General features: G+C 39.8%; 1 protein-coding gene across 1 annotated transcript; it reads right to left on the bottom strand.

Moving 5' to 3' along the window:
- Positions 1–11,580: 11,580 nt before the first annotated feature.
- Positions 11,581–17,276, bottom strand: LOC103013784 (cytochrome b-c1 complex subunit 8-like). Its single transcript, XM_057531430.1, has 2 exons — positions 17,140–17,276; positions 11,581–11,920 (listed from the first exon to the last, which is right to left on the bottom strand). Exons 1-2 carry the CDS (start codon positions 17,274–17,276, stop codon positions 11,581–11,583), a joined length of 477 nt encoding a protein of 158 aa, XP_057387413.1.
- Between the last annotated feature and the right edge of the window lie 2,709 nt (positions 17,277–19,985).

The following is a 19,985-nucleotide window of genomic DNA, read 5'->3' as shown; positions in this document are numbered from 1 at the left end:
GCACATCCACATTGTGACTGTCAATAAAATAATGTGTTTAAATAGTTTTCAAAGATGGGGAAAGCTTATGATACAAATATTAGGTGAAATAAGAAGAATGCAGCATTATACATCAGAAAGACTTTGATGTTGCAAAAATTATACAATCACAGAAAATACTTGGAAAGAAATATACCAAAATGCTTATATTTGTTTGGCAGAGTTTATGGGTAGCTTTGACTTCTTGCTTTCAGATTTTTCAGTCTCCACTTGGTCAACTTGCACACCAGCCATTCCCTGACAGCAAAAATTTAAAAAATGAATACTGTGTGCCTGGCACTGGTGGAAAACCATATGTGTTAATTCACCTTATCCTGACCACACTCAGCCTGACACATACTAAATGCTCAAAACATGAGTACTGATCCACATGTTAGAGTATGCATCATTAATATACTTCGTTTGAAAAATGAGGAAACTGAGGCAGAGTTTAGGTTAATGATATATAGCAAATAAGTAATGAACTTGGGATTCATAGCCAAGCAGTACTGTCCAAGAGCCCACAGTTGGAAAAATGTGGTGGTCAAAGAAGTTACACAGAGGTTACCAGATTGGGCCATATGTGAGTATCATTTGGAGAGCTTGTTGTTACTACTGCAGATGTTGGGGTCTGCCACAGAACTTCTGATGAATGGGTCTAGAATGGACTGTGATAATCTGGATATTAACTAGTCCCTTCAAGTGGTTGGGAATCAGGCAATCTGTAGGACTAACATCTGAAACCAAGAGCACTGGTTTGGGACTCAGACAGATGCAGGTTTGAGCCCTGGACAGTTACTGTATGATGGGGCAGACTGCATAAATTTTCTAACTTGGGATTTCTCTCCTGTAAAATGGTGATAATAATAAACTCTCCTAGAGAAAGTATGAGGATTCAATGAAAAAATTATATTGCTTACTTAGCACAGTACCTTGCAAGTAGTAGTTAATAAATGAATTATCATAGAAACAGATGCCCTATTTAAATTATTTATTGTTAAAACAAAAATATTTATTGTTAATGATAAATTATTTTTTATTGAGGTATAGTTAATGTACAATATTATGTAAGTTAAAGGTATACAACGTAGTGATTCACAATTTTTAAAGCTTATACTCCATTTATAGTTATTATAAATATTGGCTATATTCCCTGGGTTGTATAATATATCCTTGTAGCTTATTTATTTTATACATAATAATTTGTACCTCTTAATCCCCTACCCTTATCCTGCCCCTCCCCACTTCCCTCTCCCCACTGGTAACCACTAGTTTGTTCTCTATATCTGTGAATCTGTTTCTTTTTGGTTATATTCATTAGTTTTATTTTTTAGATTCCACATATAAGTGATATCATACAGTATTTGTCTTTCTCTGACTTATTCCACTTAGCATAATATCCTTCAAGTCCATCCATGTCATTGCAAATGGCAAAATTTCATTCCCTTTTATGGCTGAGTAATATTCTATTGTGCATGTTGATGGACACTTAGGTTGCTTTCATATCCTGGCAACTGTAAACAATGACACCATGAACATTGGGATGCATATATTTTTCAAATTAGTGTTTTTGTTTTTTTCAAAGATATACCCAGGTGTGGAATTGCTTGATCATATGGAAATTCTATTCTTAGTTTTTTGAGAATCCTCCATACTGCCTTCCATGGTGGCCATACCAATCTACATTCCCACCGACAGTATATACAAGTTTTCTTTTCTTCACATCCTCACTAACACCTGATGATTAATGATATCGATGATCTTTTCATGTGCCTGTCAACCATCCACCTGTTCCCCCTGGAAAAATGTCCATCTAGGTCCTCTGCCCATTCCTTAATCAGGCTGTCTGTCTTTTTGCCCTTTAATTGTATGAGCTGTCTATTTATATATTTTGGATAGTAACCCCTTCTCAGTCATATCATTTGCAAATATTTTCTCCCATTCAGTAGGTTGTCTTTTCATTTTGTCCCTGGTTTCCTTTGCTGTGCAAAAGCTTTTAAATTTAATTAGGTCCCATTTGTTTATTTTTGCTTTTGTTTCCTTTGCTTTAAGAGACAGATCTGAAATAATATTGCTATGATTTATGACTAAGAGTGTTCCACCTATGTTTTCTTCTAGGAATTTTATGGTTTCTGGTCTTACATTTAGGTCTTTAATCCATTTTGAATTTATTTTTGTATATGGTGTTAGAGAATGTTTAACATTCTTTTACATGTAGTTGTCCAGTTTTCCCAGCACCACTTATTGAAGAGACTGTCTTTTCTCCATTGTGTATTCTCTCCTTCTTTGTGGTAGATTAATTGACCATAAGTGTGTGGTTTTATTTCTGGGCTCTCTATTCTGTTCCATTGATCTATGTCTGTTTTTGTGCCAGTACCATACTGTTTTGATTACTGTAGCTTTGTAATATAGTCTGAAGTCAGGGAGCATCATTCCTCCAACTCTGTTCTTTCTTAAGTTTGTTTTGGCTATTTGAAGTCTTTTGTGTTTCCATACCAATTTTAAAATTATTTGTTCTAGTTCTGTGAAAAATGCCCGTGGTATTTTGACAGGGATTGCATTGAATCTGTAGATTGCCTTAGGTAGTATGGTCATTTTAACAATATTAACTCTTACAATCCATGAACATGGTATATCTTTCCATCTGTTTGTGTCATCTTCAATTTTTTTCATCAGTGTCTTATAATTTTCCAAGTACAGGTCTTTTACCTCCTTAGGTAGGGTTATTATTAATCAATACTAATTAACATTATTAGTAATAAAATATTGTTCATTTACTATAGACATACCTCATTTTATTGCTCTTCACTTAATTGCACTTCTCAGATACTGCATTTTTTTATGAATTGAAAGTTGTGGCAGCCCTATGTCTAGCAAATCTATCCTGGTCATTTTTCCAATAGCATTTGTTCACTTCATGCCTCTGTGTCACATTTTGGTAATTCTCATGATATTTCAAACTTGTTCATTATTATTATATTTGTTATGGTGACCTGTGACCAGTGATCCTTGATGTTACTATTTTAATTGTCTTGGAATTTTTTGGAAATAATTTTTTATTAAAGTATGTATTCTCTTTAGACAAAAAGCTATTGCACACTTAATAGACTACAGTATGGTGTAAACATAACTTTTATATGCACTGGGAAACCAAAAAATGTATGTGACTTGCTTTATTGCAATATTTGCTTTACCATGGTGGTCTAGAACAGACCCCACAATCTCTGAGGTCTGCCTATATATTAATTTATCATTATTGTCATTATGATTAGTGTTATTTTTACCATTGTGAAAGCCAGATATTGGCTCCAAGTTGTCTGTGGAGCAGGATTCCTATAACAGTGACCTGACCTAGCTTAGCTCCCAGGGAGCACCCCAGAAAACTCGGGCTGCAGCAGAAATAACAGAGAAGGCTACCACTTGTTTACTTACAGCCCATATAGAAGGCAACCAGCACAGCCTCAGCATTATCAATAAGGGTTTTGAAATCACCCAAGGCTAATAGCCCAAATTAATAGCCTCAGGGTGGTTCCAGAGCGATTGAGAAAGAAAATCCATAACGTCACTAAAGACGCCAGCAGCTGTTCAGGGAGAGAGGTCTATATTAGTTCAGAGCTGTGAACACTGTAAAAAGTGGTGCATTCAGGAAAAAGAGAGAGAGGTATAATTAACCAAACACAAGAATCCCACAAGGTAATCCAGGTTAGGAAGCAAAGGGAGCCACCACTGGAGAGATTGGGCTGGAAGCAGCCCTGCCACACATGGCATCACCTCCAGGGAGTCAGATGTGTTCTACCAGTCCTGCATCCCGTTGCTCACAGCAGCCTCTAGGGTGAGCCTGGCCTTTTAGCATCGGCTATAAACTTTAGGGAGGTTCAGGTTTGGGATGTGTGTAAAACTCTTTCGTCATTTCTTTCTGCAACAAAATCATTCAGCTCCAGTGGCCTCCTTTCTCGCGGTCCCTCCTTGGTACTTTGCAAGGCAGGGGACTCAGTGTGAAAGGAGATGGGCTGAGGATGTTAAAGCGATGGTTCTTATCCTTCAGCAGCCTCTCTCAAATGCTTTGCACATAAGGGGGTTGGTGCCTAAGAACACTTCCCAACTCAGGTGAGAAAAGAACATGTACTTAGGAGAAGCTGTGGTGTCCAGAGTACACAATGATCAATGCATTTACACTGAAGGAGTGTGGTTTGAAACCAGGGGTCTTGGATTTGAGATCCACTTTGTCATTTCCTACTTGAATTAATTTAGGTAAGTCACTCGACCTTGCTGCATTTCTCATTTGTAAAATGAGATGAATACCACCTACTTTGGAGAGATAATGTAAGATTCCTTAAGCTAATGTATATTACACATATTATTCACATTTTAATTATATTTTCTTTCTAAGTACATTTAGTGACGTAGCTTTAAATACTATCAGTATTCTAAAGATGAGACATTTTTATTTCTTGCCGGGACCTCTCTTCTAAACCACAGACTATAAATAACCTTGTCTACTCAACACCTCCTTTTTGATATCTGATAGGCATCTCAAAGTTAACACGTCCAAAACTGAGCTCTCATATTCCATTCCCCATCACTGATGGCTCAGGCCAGAAATCTTGGATGATCTTTTCTTCTCCTACTTTTCACAGCCAGTCCGTCGGCAAGTCCTATTGGTTCTGTCTTCAAAATACATCTAGAGCTGACTCCTTTTTATCAACTCCATCACCACCAGTCTGGGCCAAGCCACCTTCATTTCTCATGTGGATCATCACCATCACTTCTTAACTGGAAACCCTGTTTCTGCCTGGTAGCACCTCCCAGCTTGGTAAAGTCTCTTCCCAGCATAGCAGCCAGGAAGAGCCTGTTAAAATGTCAGATCATGTGACCACCCTGTTCAAAACCTTCAGGTGGTTCCCATATGCAAGTAAAGGCAAAGTCCTTGCTTTGCCCTACGAAGCATCAGGTGATCTCCCCGCTTCCCCTGCCATCACTTCTCTGGCGTCATCCTCTTCTCCCATCTGTTCACTCTGCTTCCTTTATCTTCCTTGCATATGCTAAGCAAACTTCAGCCTCAGGGCTTTTGCACTTGTTGAAATACTTCCTGGAATGTTCTTTCCTTGGGTAAGTATGTAGGTTAGCCCTTTACTACTTCCAAATTTCTGCCCAAATATATCAGAGAGATAGGCTTTTCCCAACCCCCTGTTAAAATAGCACCTTGCCTGGCTCTCCTGCATTTTTTTTGCACTTACCTGCTTGCTTTTCACCATGGCATGTATCACCGTTAGACATATATTTAATTATCATATCACCTTCCAACTAGAATATGAGGTCCATGAAAGAGTTACATTTTCTGTTTTGTTCCCCACTGTAATCCCCAACACCCAGAACAGGCTCTGGTTGATAATCAATATATAAAGCAAAATCAATGAATGCAGGAATGAATGATTCTTACCAGTTGAGTTGTTTTATCAGTTGTTGAAGTCTTTTGGGAAGTTATTACAAATCCAGAAGCACTAAGGATGTATATATTGTGTGTTTGTTTTATATGTTTGCTTGTTTTATGTTTAGTCTTGCTTGTTTACCTAGTCACATGGAGGGAGGTCAAGGTGAGGGCAGCGAAGTACAAGGCTCCTTGTCAGTGTACTGGGGTGGGTAGCCTTAGCACAGCTCTTGAAAGGAAAGTCGTATCACGCTCATCCAGAGTAAGGAGGAAAACCAGCAATTTTTTGGCCAGGGCCGTGCCTGGAGAGGACTGGAGAACCTGCCTATACCACTCACCAGGGGACTTGCTCTGGACCCAGAGGACTCTCTGAGCAGTGCCACACTCAGATACCCTCATTCCTCCAAAGGTGACCTGGGAAGAGGGACTCCACCTCATACCCCTGCAAACTGTGCACACAGACTTCATTTCTGCAAGTGAAGCTGTGTTTTCTCCAGCAAATTACCTCTTTAGGACTTGAACATTTATCTGTCAAGTGAAGGTAACAATAAATTATAATAAAGTTAGTCTTAGATGGAGATAATACATGTAAAGGGCCTAGATTTAGGTCAGTCACATAATACATGCTCAATGTGTTTATTATTTATCTGATCATTTCCATTAAAAAGATCCCCCAATTCCTTGACATCTGAATTGGCTGCCAGAATTTCCTTGTGAGACATAATTTAGATTTATGACTCAATCAAGTGCCCTTTTTTTGAAATTCTGACCTATAAAAAAGATGATAGAGTTACAATTCTAAATTATCTCACAAGAAAAATTTGAATATATATGTATATATGCAAATATATACACATAAATATACACACACATACACACACACACATCTCTCTGCCTTCTCAACATCTCCGCTAGTTGCCTCAATAGCACCCTAAATAAATATATCCAAAACTACATCCTGTCTAAAAAGGGAGCTGTGCATGGTGATTAAGATCCTGAGCTCTGAGAGCTTAAATAACTTGCCCCGTGTCACATGGCTGGCCACACAGAATTTAATTTCCATATCTGGAAAATTTAACAATAATGTGCGAGACTGGCTACATAATTTGTGTAACTTAGTGCAAAATGAAGTTCAAGGACCATTGTTCAAAGAGCAGGATAAAGCCATTAAAGGTACTAAGATACAAAGCTTTCTTCTGCAGTCTGCCTCTTAAATCGTCATGGCATTTTTGTGTGTGTTTTTGTGTTTTTTGGGTTTGCCATTTCCTGTCATGCTCCCTCAGGGATGGAAATCCTCAAGCAGACTCCACAGGTGGCCTAGGGTCCCACCCTGTGAGGGCAGGTGGCAGCAGGTCAGTCAGCTGCCAGACCAAGGCAACGTGTCCCAGTCAATCTCCTGTCTCTGGGCCTGCCGACCCAGCCCCGGGCCAGTGGTGACCTCCAAGAGTTTTCATTCTCTGTGCTAGGATGTGCTTGGTGCCTGGAGTGGGGTAGGTGAAGGGCTCATCCCTGAAAAGTCACCCGCGAAACACCCCATGGTGCTGCCAGCCCTGGACAGCGGGCAGGGATGGTCAACACGTGTCTGAGCTCCATCCTATACTCTTGCGGAGGGGACGGCCCTGCTGGGGGCACAGGATGATGGTGGAAAGCAGGCCTTCTCAGACCGACATGACTCCATCATTCCCTGGGGGAAAGAGTGGCTGTGGTCACGGGGCAGGGATGGAGGGGGGAGGTCTGGTGGGACCCAGGGTGCCAGGGTACTGGGAGCAGACAGCTGACAGCCCATCTGAGAGAGGCAGAGAGGGCAAAGCAGGCAGCACTAAGCCCCGGGCAGTCTCCATTGTTCCAGTCACATCTCCAATCATGCAATGATCAAATTATTAGGAATTTCAAAACAGCCACCACAGAGCCTTAACACCCCAGAGCAGGGCTCTTCCGGGTGCCAGGCACTTGGCTGACTGAGCTGGTCCTTTGCAACATGCCCACAAAACCAGCCCTGAATCCCAGCCACATAGAGTGAGGCAAAGTGAGTTCGCATACATCAAGCGCAATGCCTGCCAAATAGAGCGTTCTCAGTACAAACCAGTCACTGAGGTTATCTTCCGATATCCCCGTTCCTGCTCTTCTACCTGTGACCTGTTCTCAAAAGAGGGCATCTTTTAAAAATGCAAATCCAGTCATGTTGTTCCTTCATTTTAAATGCTGAAGTTGCTTCTCTTTGCTCTGATAAGAAAGTCCAAATTCTTCATGTGGTCTGTGAATCCCCGGCACAATCTTCCTAAGACACCCCCGACCCCCTCACCTCAGGCCCTTTCCTCCCCCCTCACTGTCCTCTAAGCATGCTACTCTTCATTCTGAGGATCAGGCTTTTTCCCACTTAGGCTCTTGGCCACAAGGGAAGGGAGGAGTTCCAGGCAGAGGGAACAGCCTGTGTGAAGCCTTACTCATTCTTAGGTTTGAAAATATCACTTCCTCAGGGAGGTTTGCTTTGAGCTTTCTGGCTAACTAAAACAACCCCCGCCCCGTGATGTGCTCTCGTAATACCCTGTGTTTTTTCTTTATAGAGCTTCTAATACTTCTAATTAGAATAAACTATCAAAAGATTATTTATTGAATGTGTCTCTTTCTAATTGAACTGTGAGCATCATGTAGGCAAGTTCCATGATTCTCTTGTTCACTGCTACATTCCAGTGCCTAGTTGAGGGCCAGACATGGGGTAGATTCTCTGTAAATATTTGTTGAAGTACTTACATCTAGTGCTTAACTAAGATGGCCTGAGGTTATTATTTGGTAAAGAATGCTCTTTATATAGGTGAATCCTGGTTAGGTTTTAGAAGGAGGATAATCTTAGGTTTCTTTCGATTCTTGCTTGCTCTCCTGGACCTTCTGGATGTCACCTCTTTTGGTCTAAAAACCTTGTCTTCAGCTATTTCCCAATACCCTTTCCCGCTGTTCCCCTGTATTATCTTTCCTCAGCAAAAGATATGTGTATATTTCTTCTCCATAGTCTTTGATTCTCTACTTCTTCCCCCTGTCATTTGTCCAGTCCCTGACCCGTCCTTATTTATTCAGTTGTTAGTGTCTTTACATCAACATTTTCTATAATTTTCCTGTAAGCTGTCTCATATTATTTCAAGGTGGGAAGGGTACTGTGATGCAGCTTGCAGAAGAATCTCTGCAGAAGGAAATGTTCTCATAAATAAATATACTGTCTTTTTAAATAACCTTGTCATATAAGCAATGATGAATTAACTTGTGAGTTTCAGCTCTCTATATTACACAGTTTGATAATCACAGAACAGGTGCAGAAAGCAGGGCCCAGGGTACATAGTCACTGAGTTTCAGGAGTATTTTGAGATGGTCCAGAATATATTTGTCATTGTCTACAGCCTAGTAAGACTGTGCTTCCTTTTCAACTCTCATTTTATCACTGTCTATAATAAAGGGGTGGATTAATTTCATCCGTAAATACAGATATGATAGTTTTATCCTGTGGCTATGAATGGTGCTTTAAAGTAAAGAGTCAAAATGATAAACCAGTGTAGTAATTTGCCCTAATTACAGCCATGAAATATTACTTAGAATTAGTCATGGCAGTAATACATGGCTCAGGAAGTTCTAGTGAAATCTGCGAAGTGAGAGAGAACAAAAGGGAGGAAACAAAATATGAGGACAGGCAAAGTTTGTAGCCACTAATGCAGACAGTTGGGGAAAATAAATGCAAGCTGGAGGACTCCGGGAAAGATCTGCCCTGGGAGGAGACACCCTTGTTTTCTCTGGAAAGCCCGCCAAGTTTAGGAGACTTGCCACAGTTTAATTAAAGTCTGCAGCTGGTGTGAAAGCAGAGGAGAAAAGAAATTAGGGCAGTGCAAAAACGAATGAAAGTCTCATTTTAAACTTTTCTCTCTATTATGAAAGAAATGTGACTTGTCAGTTGTGGCCCCATTCACCGTGACAAAGCCCGCAGGGAAGGAACGTTCTGGACAACAAAGAGAAAAGACCTGTAGTCAGGTCTCTTTGGACTTGATTGCCACTGCCTTTTTCAGTAAAAACTCATCAAAATCCTTGTTTGTTTTTTTTAAAAAAACAAATTGGTAAAAGAGAGCAGTACAGATTGAACAGCTTTTAACGACAGCAAAGTCCATTGGAACTTTGAAATGAAGAACTGACCTTTGCAATCAGAGCTGGATTCACATTCAGGCTTTATCAACTGTATTAAGTCAGAGCCTTCAGAGAAACAGTACCAATAGGATATATCCTATTATGGGGGCTTATGAGTCCAAAATCCATATGGTAAGCCAGCAGGCTGGAAATTCAGGTAAGAGGTGACCTAGTCTTGTGTCCAAATTCCACAGGGCAGGCCAGGCAAGCTGGAAACTCAAGCAGGTTTTTTTTTTCCCCTTAAATTGCTTGACTTTTTAAAATTTTTATTTCGTATTAGAGTATAGTTGATTTACAATGTTGTGTTAGTTTCAGGTGTACAGCAAAGTGATTCAGCTATACATATGCATCTATTCATTCTTTTTCAAATTCTTTTCCCGTTTTGGTGATTACAGAATATTGAGCAGAGTTCCCTGTGCTATATTGTAGGTCCCTGTTGGTTATCTGTTTTAAATATAATAGTGTGTATATGTCAATCCCAAACTTATAGTTACCAAAGGGGAAAGGTGGGAGAGAGGGATAAATTGGGAGTTTGGGATTAACATCAAGCAGGGTTTCTATGTTGCAGTCTTGTGGCTGAAACCCTTCTTTAGGAAACCTCCGTCTTTGCCTTAGCCTTCAACTGATTGGATAAGGCCCAGCCACATTATGGAGAGTAAACTGCTTCATTGAAAGCCTACTGATGTGGCTGTTAATACCTCCACAGCAACATCTAGACTGACGTTAGACCAAACGAGTGGGCACCATGACCTAGCCAAGTTGACACATGAAATTAACTATCAAACCAACTAATATTAAGAATAATATGTTAGTTAATGTCTCCTACAACACTTCTTTTTGGCCAGGCACAATGAACTCATTTAATTCTCACAACAACCCTATGATCTGGGTAATATTATTATTCTCATCTTATGGATGAGATAACTAAGATAAAGGGAAAGTTAAGTAACTTCCCAAGTTCACAGATAATAAGAGGCAGAGCTGGGATTTGAACTCACGTAACCTAACTCCAGAATTTGGGTTCTTAGGCATCACAATAAGATGAATTTTGGCAATTGAATGAACTTCCCCGACCTTTGTTCCTTTATGGGAAAACACATATAATAGCAGATAATGTGTGGTTTGAGGGGAAGATTAAATTAGAAAATGCATATAAAGATCTAACCGTAATACCTAATAGATAGTAGGGTCTCAATAAGATTTAGCTCTCTTCCCCTGACCTTAAAATTGATTGCTTTTATATTGTGTCTTAAGTTTAGAAATCCCTTCATTCTAGAAAGCCTCACTAAAACATTGAGGTCTTAATTTTTGTAATTATTTGCTTACTATTAATTTCTCTGGGTAATCCCCAAGATTCATTTGGGCTAGAACCTGTGTTATCCCATGCGGATCTTCAGCACTAAACTCAACCCTTGGCATATAGTAAGGTCTTCAATTCATGCACTAAATCAGTAAACAGATTTAGAAATTAATGCCTTTTATTGTCAGTTGATAGACAAGAAACTGAGGCACAAAGTGGTTAAATGACTTGCTCAAGGTATATGCAATTTATAGACTGGTATATCCAGGTCTCCAGAATTTCATTGTTTTTGTTTATTTGTTTGTTTCCTTCCAAGAGGCAGTGTTGGATGTCAGCAGAGGCATAGGCAATCTTAAGGTTCATCACCTCCCTGCCCAGTTGGAGTGTGAGAAACTTTAAGTAACCTCCATGCCTGCTTTGGGTCGTGATCAGTATCTGAGAGTTGTTGATTCCAAGAGCCCTCATTTGGAGTGGGCTTCTTCTGATCAGGCAGATGAATAGCTTTAGAACTCAGTAATTAAGGGGTAAATGATTCATGCAAAGCATTCCACAATTTTATTTTATTTTTTGCAGCCTCTAATAAGTTTATTGTGTCTTCGAGACACTACAATGTAGACCCCTCTCCCAGAGAAGAGTCTTTCAGAGACAAGGGACCATTATCCAGATGAGTTGCTCATTTGTCATTTTCATAGGCAGCTGGATTCTTCCTCTTGGATTTCTCAAACTCCCGTGTTCCCCATGTGTAGACAAAATAAAACACTACAAATGGCGGCACGACGCGAAAGATGCACGCCCGAGTGCGGTGCAGCATGTTGGGCATGCCCTCGCTGAAGTAGTGCGGGAAGGCGCGCTGCTCCAAGGGTGACAAGCTGTAGGTGATCACAGGCCACACCCGCATCAGATGCCCAAACTCGCGGCCGAGGGTCGCTGCGTGCGGCGCCGAGGTCAGCTCTCCCTCTGCGTCACAGAATCCACTGGCCTCCCGTTCCACATTTAGACACAGATAACATGCACTTCAAAAAAGAGAGAAAAAACCCTCACCCTTAACCAACTTTCCTTCCTCTTGCTCTCTCACTCTCCTGGAAACTGATGAGAAGTACCTCTGTAATTTAAGCCTAATTACAAAGTGCAAAGTCATTACCTACTTGTATTGAATTGTCTTCTGCTTTATGGACTAACTGAAGGAATGACACATTGCTACAGAAATCCATGTGCTCGTCCCCATCCAGCCCAGCTTTCTCCTGCCTAGGATTCGCTGTCTTTGCTGTAGGAGACTGGTCTCGGACTTGAAACACAACCACGGGACCAGTTCTGCCTTGGCCACTTATACTCTGAGTGGCCTCAAGTAAATGACTGAAACTCTCTCTGCCTTGCTTTCCTGACATAGAAAATGTGGGTGATAATTTCTACCCTAACTTCTTCATGGATAAGTGAGATTTCAATTAGGTAATTTATTTAAGAGTCTTTTGAATAAAATAATAAAACATATAAATAAAAAACAAAGTGCATAAACATAAGCTATTATTATTGTCACCAGGGGTTTTTTGAAAGGAAAATGCATCCTACTTGGTATTGTTTCCTTTACACTATAACCTCAAAGTCCAGATTTTAAGTAGGGGTAAATAGATGACCAACTCACATTCTTCCAGGCGTTACCACCTTCTCATCATTCTGAATTTCCTCAGAATGCCAACGTTCTAGTCACCCTGTATTTCCTGATCTCCTATAGATTCTTGGTTCCTATTATTTATACTTTCTTTTCAACACCTCAAATCAAAAATTTATTGTTTTCTAAGAGGTCTTCCTCTTTCCTGTCTCTCCTAGACTGATCTTCATAATGGCTTTCCACTGCCTGGAGAAAATTCCAAATCCCTTAGAACTCTACAATTTGGAACTGTCAAGACATCACTGCTTTATGTTTCCAGGTTCCATAAAGAACCCCTCTGCCCCGCTCCCATCCACAAATTTGCTCGTTTTACTATTCCTTTGGAACTTCAGTGAGGCTTATTAGAGTCCTTCACAAAATCCTTCCTTCCTTAGCCTACAAACCATTCAGTACACTGGGGTCTTACACATTTTATGAAAACTCTAGGGTTATCATTTCTCTCCCTCTCCTGAAAACTTCTGGGAGACCGCACTGTCCTTAGACCAATGTCCCTGAGAGGATTGTTAAGGTCCTCTATAACGTTCTTAGCTTATTCACTTCACCCCACACTTCTTCCCCAAACAAATCATTTCTTATCAAACTTCAACTCCCCCTTGTTTCCTGTTACTGCTCCCTGATGAATCTCTTTTCCTGGTTTGATTTCTCTTCCTGCCCCTTCTCGGCTTATCAAACTCTCAGCAGTCTTTATAAAAACAGCTCATGTAAAAATCTCCTCACAAATCTTGCTCTGTTGCTGCATGTTTTCCTTCACTGACCTCCAAGAATACAGAGGAGGTAGGATGGTGTAGGAGAGGCAATAAGGTATTCTAGAAATAGAATTTCATTTGGGGTCACACAGAGCTGTGGTTGGAATCCCAGTTTGGCTTTTAATATTGGTGAGTCCTTGGGAAAATTTCATAACTCCTTGAGCTTCCTTTTCCTTATCTGTAAAATAGAAATATTAATTATAACCTTACTTTGATTGTAGTGATAGAATGAGGCAATTTATGTAAAACATCTGCCACATAATAGTTATTCAGTAAGTGGTAGCTACTTTCATTATGAGTACTGCCTCTGTCGCCCATTTGGCATCTACCATATGCCACCTTGTGTTATTGTTCAGCTACTTTATGAGTTTATATTTCTCCTCTAAATGTGGTTTTCATAAACGTGCTGTGTATTACACTTACTCTGAACGTCCCAGAGGGGTAAGCCCAGTGATGGTATCCTCTCATTTATTAGAAACCTAAGAAGCCCATCTCTTGAAAAATTCATTTCAATCATATGTCTTGCAAGTTTAAGTACAACACTTATGAAGTTTTGCTAAGTAGAAATCCTTTAGGATTAGTTTGGCATGTTCACTGAGCATCACTTTATAGTCCTATCCTGTTGTCTGTATGTCGTCAATTGAAACTTAGGAAGGGACTCAGACTATCTCTGAGGGTGATGATAGATTATTATTATTATTTTTTTAAAATTTATTTATTTTATTTTTAGCTGTGTTGGGTCTTCGTTTCTGTGCGAGGGCTTTCCCTAATTGTGGCGAGCGGGGGCCACTCTTCATCGCGGTGCGCGGGCCTCTCACTGTCGCGGCCTCTCTTGTTGCGGAGCACAGGCTCCAGACGCGCAGGCTCAGTAATTGTGGCTCACGGGCCTAGTTGCTCCGCGGCATGTGGGATCTTCCCAGACCAGGGCTCGAACCCGTGTCCCTTGCATTAGCAGGCAGATTCTCAACCACTGCGCCACCAGGGAAGCCCCCTGATGATAGATTATTGAGTCCCCTCACCTCAATCACACTGAGCCAGAATACTTTATAATTTACATATGTACTGAGCACATTGAATGATTCATAATCACTCTGAAGTCTGAGAGCCCTTGATATAGGGGAAGCTGAGCAGCTTTGAGCCACACTATACCTCTCTGAATCATAATTTATTTTTTGAATATAAATTATCATAGTTCTTTCTCATAGAGCTTGTAAGAAAGAAGCTCTTAGCCCATTGTCTGGTATGTGGTAGTTGCCTAAAAGCCATAGCTGTTATTATCCTTGTTAGATTGGAGGCTGTGATGATTGTGACCCAAGGAAGATGACTCATCCTTTACCAGCTAGATCCTTCTCAAAGACTAGTCTTGGACCAGAACCATGGGTGTCCTCTGAGAGCTTATTAGAAATGCAGAGTCTTAGGCTCTATTACTTAACAACTGAATTCAAATCTGCGTTTTGACAAGAGATCCAGTGTTACTGGAAGGCGCATTAAAGTTTGGGAAGCAGTGGTCTAGATCAGATTCTGAATCAGTAGGTCTAGGAAGGGACCCAGCCCTCGGCATTTCTGACAAGCTCCCAGCTAGTACCAGTGCTGTTCACCACATACCACGCTATGAGTTACCAGGTTGGATCACTGATCCCAAACTTGGCTACACACTAAAACCAACTTGGGAGGGGGCTTCAGAAATATGGATGACTGGTTTTCACTCGCAGAGGTTTCATTGGAATGGGATGCAGCCTCAGCCTCCAAACTTCTAAAATGAACTAGTTTATTCTAATATACAGAAAAGTTTGAGAACTGCTGCTGTGGATTAATTTGGTTGGAAACTTTTTTTTCATGCATTAATCAAAAGCAGCATTTCAACCAAGATATTGCATAAATCAAAAAATTTTAAAAATCCATCACTGAGATTTTACAAGGAATATTTTTGACAGAAAAAAAGTAAACATATATATGTACAAACACAAAGACATATAGATCAATTTAAATCCTTTTAACTCCTGTCTTGGTTCTTGTGTGACAATAACAAAACAAAGTTGAAAGCCTGTGAGAGATTGTTCCAAGATAGAGTTAGGGTGTGGCTTGAGTTGAAGGATTTTAGAAGGAAGCGTCACAGAACACTTGAAACATTAGGGAATTTGTTCACTGAGTTTCTGCCAGATTTTCACTTGTCAGTACATCAGAATTAAGGCTGAGCCAGATAAATTGTTAACAATGTCAAATTTGATTGTTTCAATATGTTCTAAATCATGGCTGCCAGGGTGGATCTTGCTGGCTTTTGCATATTCCTCCCCAAACCTCAAAAGAATGATAGATGGACATATTCTTTTCAAAGCGTAAATGATACCTTTATTTAGAAACAAGTGATACTTTAGTGGGTGGGCTTGTGTGAAAATATTCCACCTACTGGTAAGACCCGTGAAAAATCTTGTCGGGAGTTTCGTCTTTAAAAAAGATTGTAGCATATCATCAGGATGGATGTTTTTCCAATTTTAAGCAAAAGTGATATATTTTAAATAAATTTGTTAGATCATACATCATTACTCCAAAAAATTCAGTGGTTGACAATACTCCAGATATGCCCCTCGTGTTAAAAAAAAAAAACAAACCCTGAAGTTAAAAACAAATCCCCAAATTTTGGTTATTCACATTAACTAATAATACACCAAAAGACAACTTGGAATATACCTAGTATGTTTTCACTTTTTAATAACTTCACTGATGCTCAACTCTACAGGGGAAATAAATTACCAAATAAGTTGTACCCATTCATTCAAAAATATTCATTGAATATCTACTACATGCTGGACATTTTTTAAAGACCTTAAAATAACACTCTCTTCTATGCACTTAAACTTCCTCATGCAAAAATGATTTCATTATGGGTAAAAAGTGATATTAATGATGAAGATTTGTTGAGACCTGAAATGTGCCAGGCACTGTGCTTGGTCCTTTATGGCCATCACCTCTTCAGTGGTCATGGCAACCGTGTGGGGATGGAACTAATATTATCCAAGCCTTAGGATGAGGCAGCTAAACTTAGGGAGATTCAGGGACTAGAAAAACAGTAGGCAGCGGGGCCAGAATTTGAAACCTGACCGTGTGAACCGGAACCCAACTTCTTAATCACCTTGGACGAAGCAAGTGTATCTTAATTGTTCTGGACATGGTGTTCAAGCTGAAGGACTCCTCATCCAAGTCATACTCTATTTATTGTAAAATAAAAGTGACTCTTGTTCACATGGAGAATTGTCTCTACTCAGTCTAGAAAGAACTCCATAGTATCAGTGCCCTCCAGCTAGAGCCCATCCTGAACACAATGGTAGTTGAAAAAGTCTTGTTTATTACTCGTTGCCGTGAGCAAAAACATACACCATGGGACCAGTGGGGTTTCTCAGTAAGACAGTGTTATAAAGATCCTATTAAAGAATTTGGGCTTTGGTTGGGTAACAATAAACGAATGCCTATTGTTTATTAATATAATACAGTAACAACAACAAAAAAACTTCCCAATCAAAAACATCGTGGTCTTTGGACATCTGTTTGAGCAATAAAATGTATTGACTCCAAGAGCTTTGTGGAGCTTGTATCACCAGAATGCCAAGTTAGCTTTGAAAGCTGACCAGAGTGAATGACGCACTAATGTTTTCCACGTTTAGTACAATGAAATTATCATGCAGCATTACAAGCGTGAGGCTGGATTTCTCAGACTTCTGGGCATGGCTGAGTTTTGATGGTGGTGTGCAGGAAAATGAGAAACAAAATGAAAAATCCTCATCCCCTTAGCAAATATTCATCCTGTTCTAATCTGCCACAGTACCTCTGGATTTCTCCGGTATTGATAGCCCTCTTCATACAAGTGAATTCTGAAAGCTGTCTCATTAATGCAGTGAATGGATAGTGGTGTTTAACTGATGCCGTTTTCCTGGTCTCTCTTATCAACGTGTAATAATCCATCATGGAGGTCAATTTAATTCCTAGGCATTTCTCACGGCAGAACGTTTCTTCTAGAAACCAAAGCTTCCCTTCCACTTCCCTTTATCATCACTCTTTCCCTCTTTCACAGAGAAGTTGCTCCTTCTCTGTCTCTCTTCCTCTCTCCCTCTCTCTGAATTAACACCCTCTGGGCTCATCTTTATACTGCTTATGATGTGTTTGACAATCACTGATGCCTCCCTGGGCTTCAGCTCATGGGGTAAGTGATGGAAGCATGAGCTTTCCTGACAGATTAGATTACAGATTGCTTTGTAACAAGGGGAAAATCAAATCAAATGCTTGTCATAGGGAATTCCAAGCTATGTTAGAAGGCAGAAAGGGCATGAGAGAAAAGGAGTAGCTGGGAGAAAGTGAAAATGCAGTCTAATATATGAGAAGAAAACGCCTGATAAACGGCGTCAATTGGTGAAACAATAGAGACACTGCTCTATCGCGTAGCAAGAAAGCTACGCAAATTTAGAAGGTACAAGATAGAGAAGTGGTTAACAAATGACGGTATCACCAATCAAAGGAATTTATGCAGCCATTAAAAATGTTGGCTATGAAAAAAGTATAATAGTGTGAAAAAATGCTTATTAGGTTATGATAAGTGGGAGAATGATGTAAAATTACAAAAGCAGTGTGACTACAACTAGGTAAAACTTCTGCATAGAGAAAAGGATGAATCTATACCAACAAAGTCAGTCTAGCATAGTTAACTGGTAGAAATTCATATATATTTCCTTTTTAAAAATTTCTATAGTTTCCACTGTTCTTTAAAGTACATGCCACCCTAATTCTTTTGGGAAAAAAAAAGCCATGTTTATTTTCATGCACCAGCCCTTATCATTTCTACACAGGGGGTATCTCACACCTGTTTCCTTGTATTTTATTGGCTGAAGCAAGTGACACAGTCAAACCTGAATTCAAGGTGTCAGTAAAGTAAAATCTTCCTGCAAAAAGAGGAACTAGATCATGGTAAGTGGTAATACAGTCTACCAGGTAGTTAAATGGAAGTTTGGAATCCTTACTGGTGCTTGATTTGTGAAACTACACATATATACATACACACACGCATATGTAGAGTGAGTTAGTGTGTGTGTGTGTGTGTGTGTGTGTGTGTGTGTATCCAAGTATGGAAATAATTCACATTCCCATGGCCCAGTGAACAATTTTGGTGCTATGTATTTTTTTCTTTTTGTATATCCATATTTTAAACATTTTCTATAGTGAAGTTTTATTGTTGTTTCAAGTCTTTAAAAAAATCGATTTTGTTGTTGTTTCAAAACAACTGGTTAAATAGTTGAACCCAAAGTCTGAGCTTAGGTTCAGTCATCCCCATAACTGAAACTGATGGGCCACGCGGTTGCTGGGATACGGCCACCCAGATGAATCAAATCAGCTTCTCACATGGTCAGCCATCTTTGAAATAGACACCTTTCCCACACAGGGCAAGAGGTACTTGCACGAGCTTGTTATGAACCAGATCTCTCAGCACAGTTTAAGCTCTGGGGGGCTGCTACTACTGGTTGCTCAAGTTTTCACACTCTCATAACACACCTGAACAACCAGACAAGTGTAACAAGGAGGAGTAAATAGGACAACTGCAAAGTGCTCTCTGGAGAGAAATGCTCACGTAAATGGAAAGTGGCCATCACATTACTCACTCTCATAGCAGTCTCTAGATTGCCATCTCAAGGTCCTTCCTGAGCCATGCTAAGTGGAATGAATTTTGGAAATGCAGTTTACATTAACTACCTTTTACTTATCTGTCGATGACAAACTGGGCTCCTGACAAATCTTCTCCCTTGCAATGCACTGTATGCTAATAGCCAGCTAGGTTTAGAGCTCTCTAGTAAAGAAGGTACGTTTATGACTGGAACTCAATTCTGGCTTATTTTCATCATGATATTTTACGATGATGCAGCTGGAGAAAAAAGGTCTGCGGCAGATAGGGAATGTATAGGAAGTGCCAGAGGTGCAATATGTTTTTACCACGCTACCTTATATTTGTATAACATATGCACAGCATACCAATACAAAAAAATTAAAACTGATGAGATGAAAACGAGGCAAAATGAGTCAAAAGGAAAATAAGTAAAAATGTCAGATGGAGCCATTATAAGGTTGGTCTACCACACGCATGCCTTCTTCACATCTGCTGAGCCAGGCTTTGGGCTGGAGCTGTTTGGGCACCAGTGGGAAGAGGAAAACAAAACCATTTCATACAACATAGTGAATAAAGTATTAGAACAAAAACAAAAGTGTTTAGGAGTCAAGTTATTTCTGGTAAAGAAACACTAAGAATTATCCATCATGGGTTATTTTAGACATCGAGTTCATGGGATGGTTACAAATGTGAGCCCAGGAGCCAAGCTACTTGGGTTTGAAACCAACCTCTGACATTTCCTCACTGTGTTATCTCGGGCCAGACTCTTCAAACCCCTTCAGGCTCTTCTCCTCATCACTAATTTGTAACAACAGTGCTAGCCTCATAGGATTGTTTTGAGGATGATGTTGGATAGTCCATGAAAGGAATTCAGCATTATGCTTGTTCATAATAGCAGCTAAAACTTAGTGAGTTTATTTTTAATTTTTTTTATTTTTATTTTTTAATTTTTATTTATTTATTTATATTTATTTTTGGCTGTGTTGGGTCTTCATTTCTGTGCAAGGGCTTTCTCTAGTTGC

This window comes from Balaenoptera acutorostrata, chromosome 16, assembly GCF_949987535.1.
Source record: "Balaenoptera acutorostrata chromosome 16, mBalAcu1.1, whole genome shotgun sequence".
In the NCBI taxonomy this organism is placed as follows: Eukaryota; Metazoa; Chordata; class Mammalia; order Artiodactyla; family Balaenopteridae; genus Balaenoptera; species Balaenoptera acutorostrata.
Note: the sequence above shows the minus strand (reverse complement) of the source record. Positions and strands in the feature narration are given on the sequence as shown.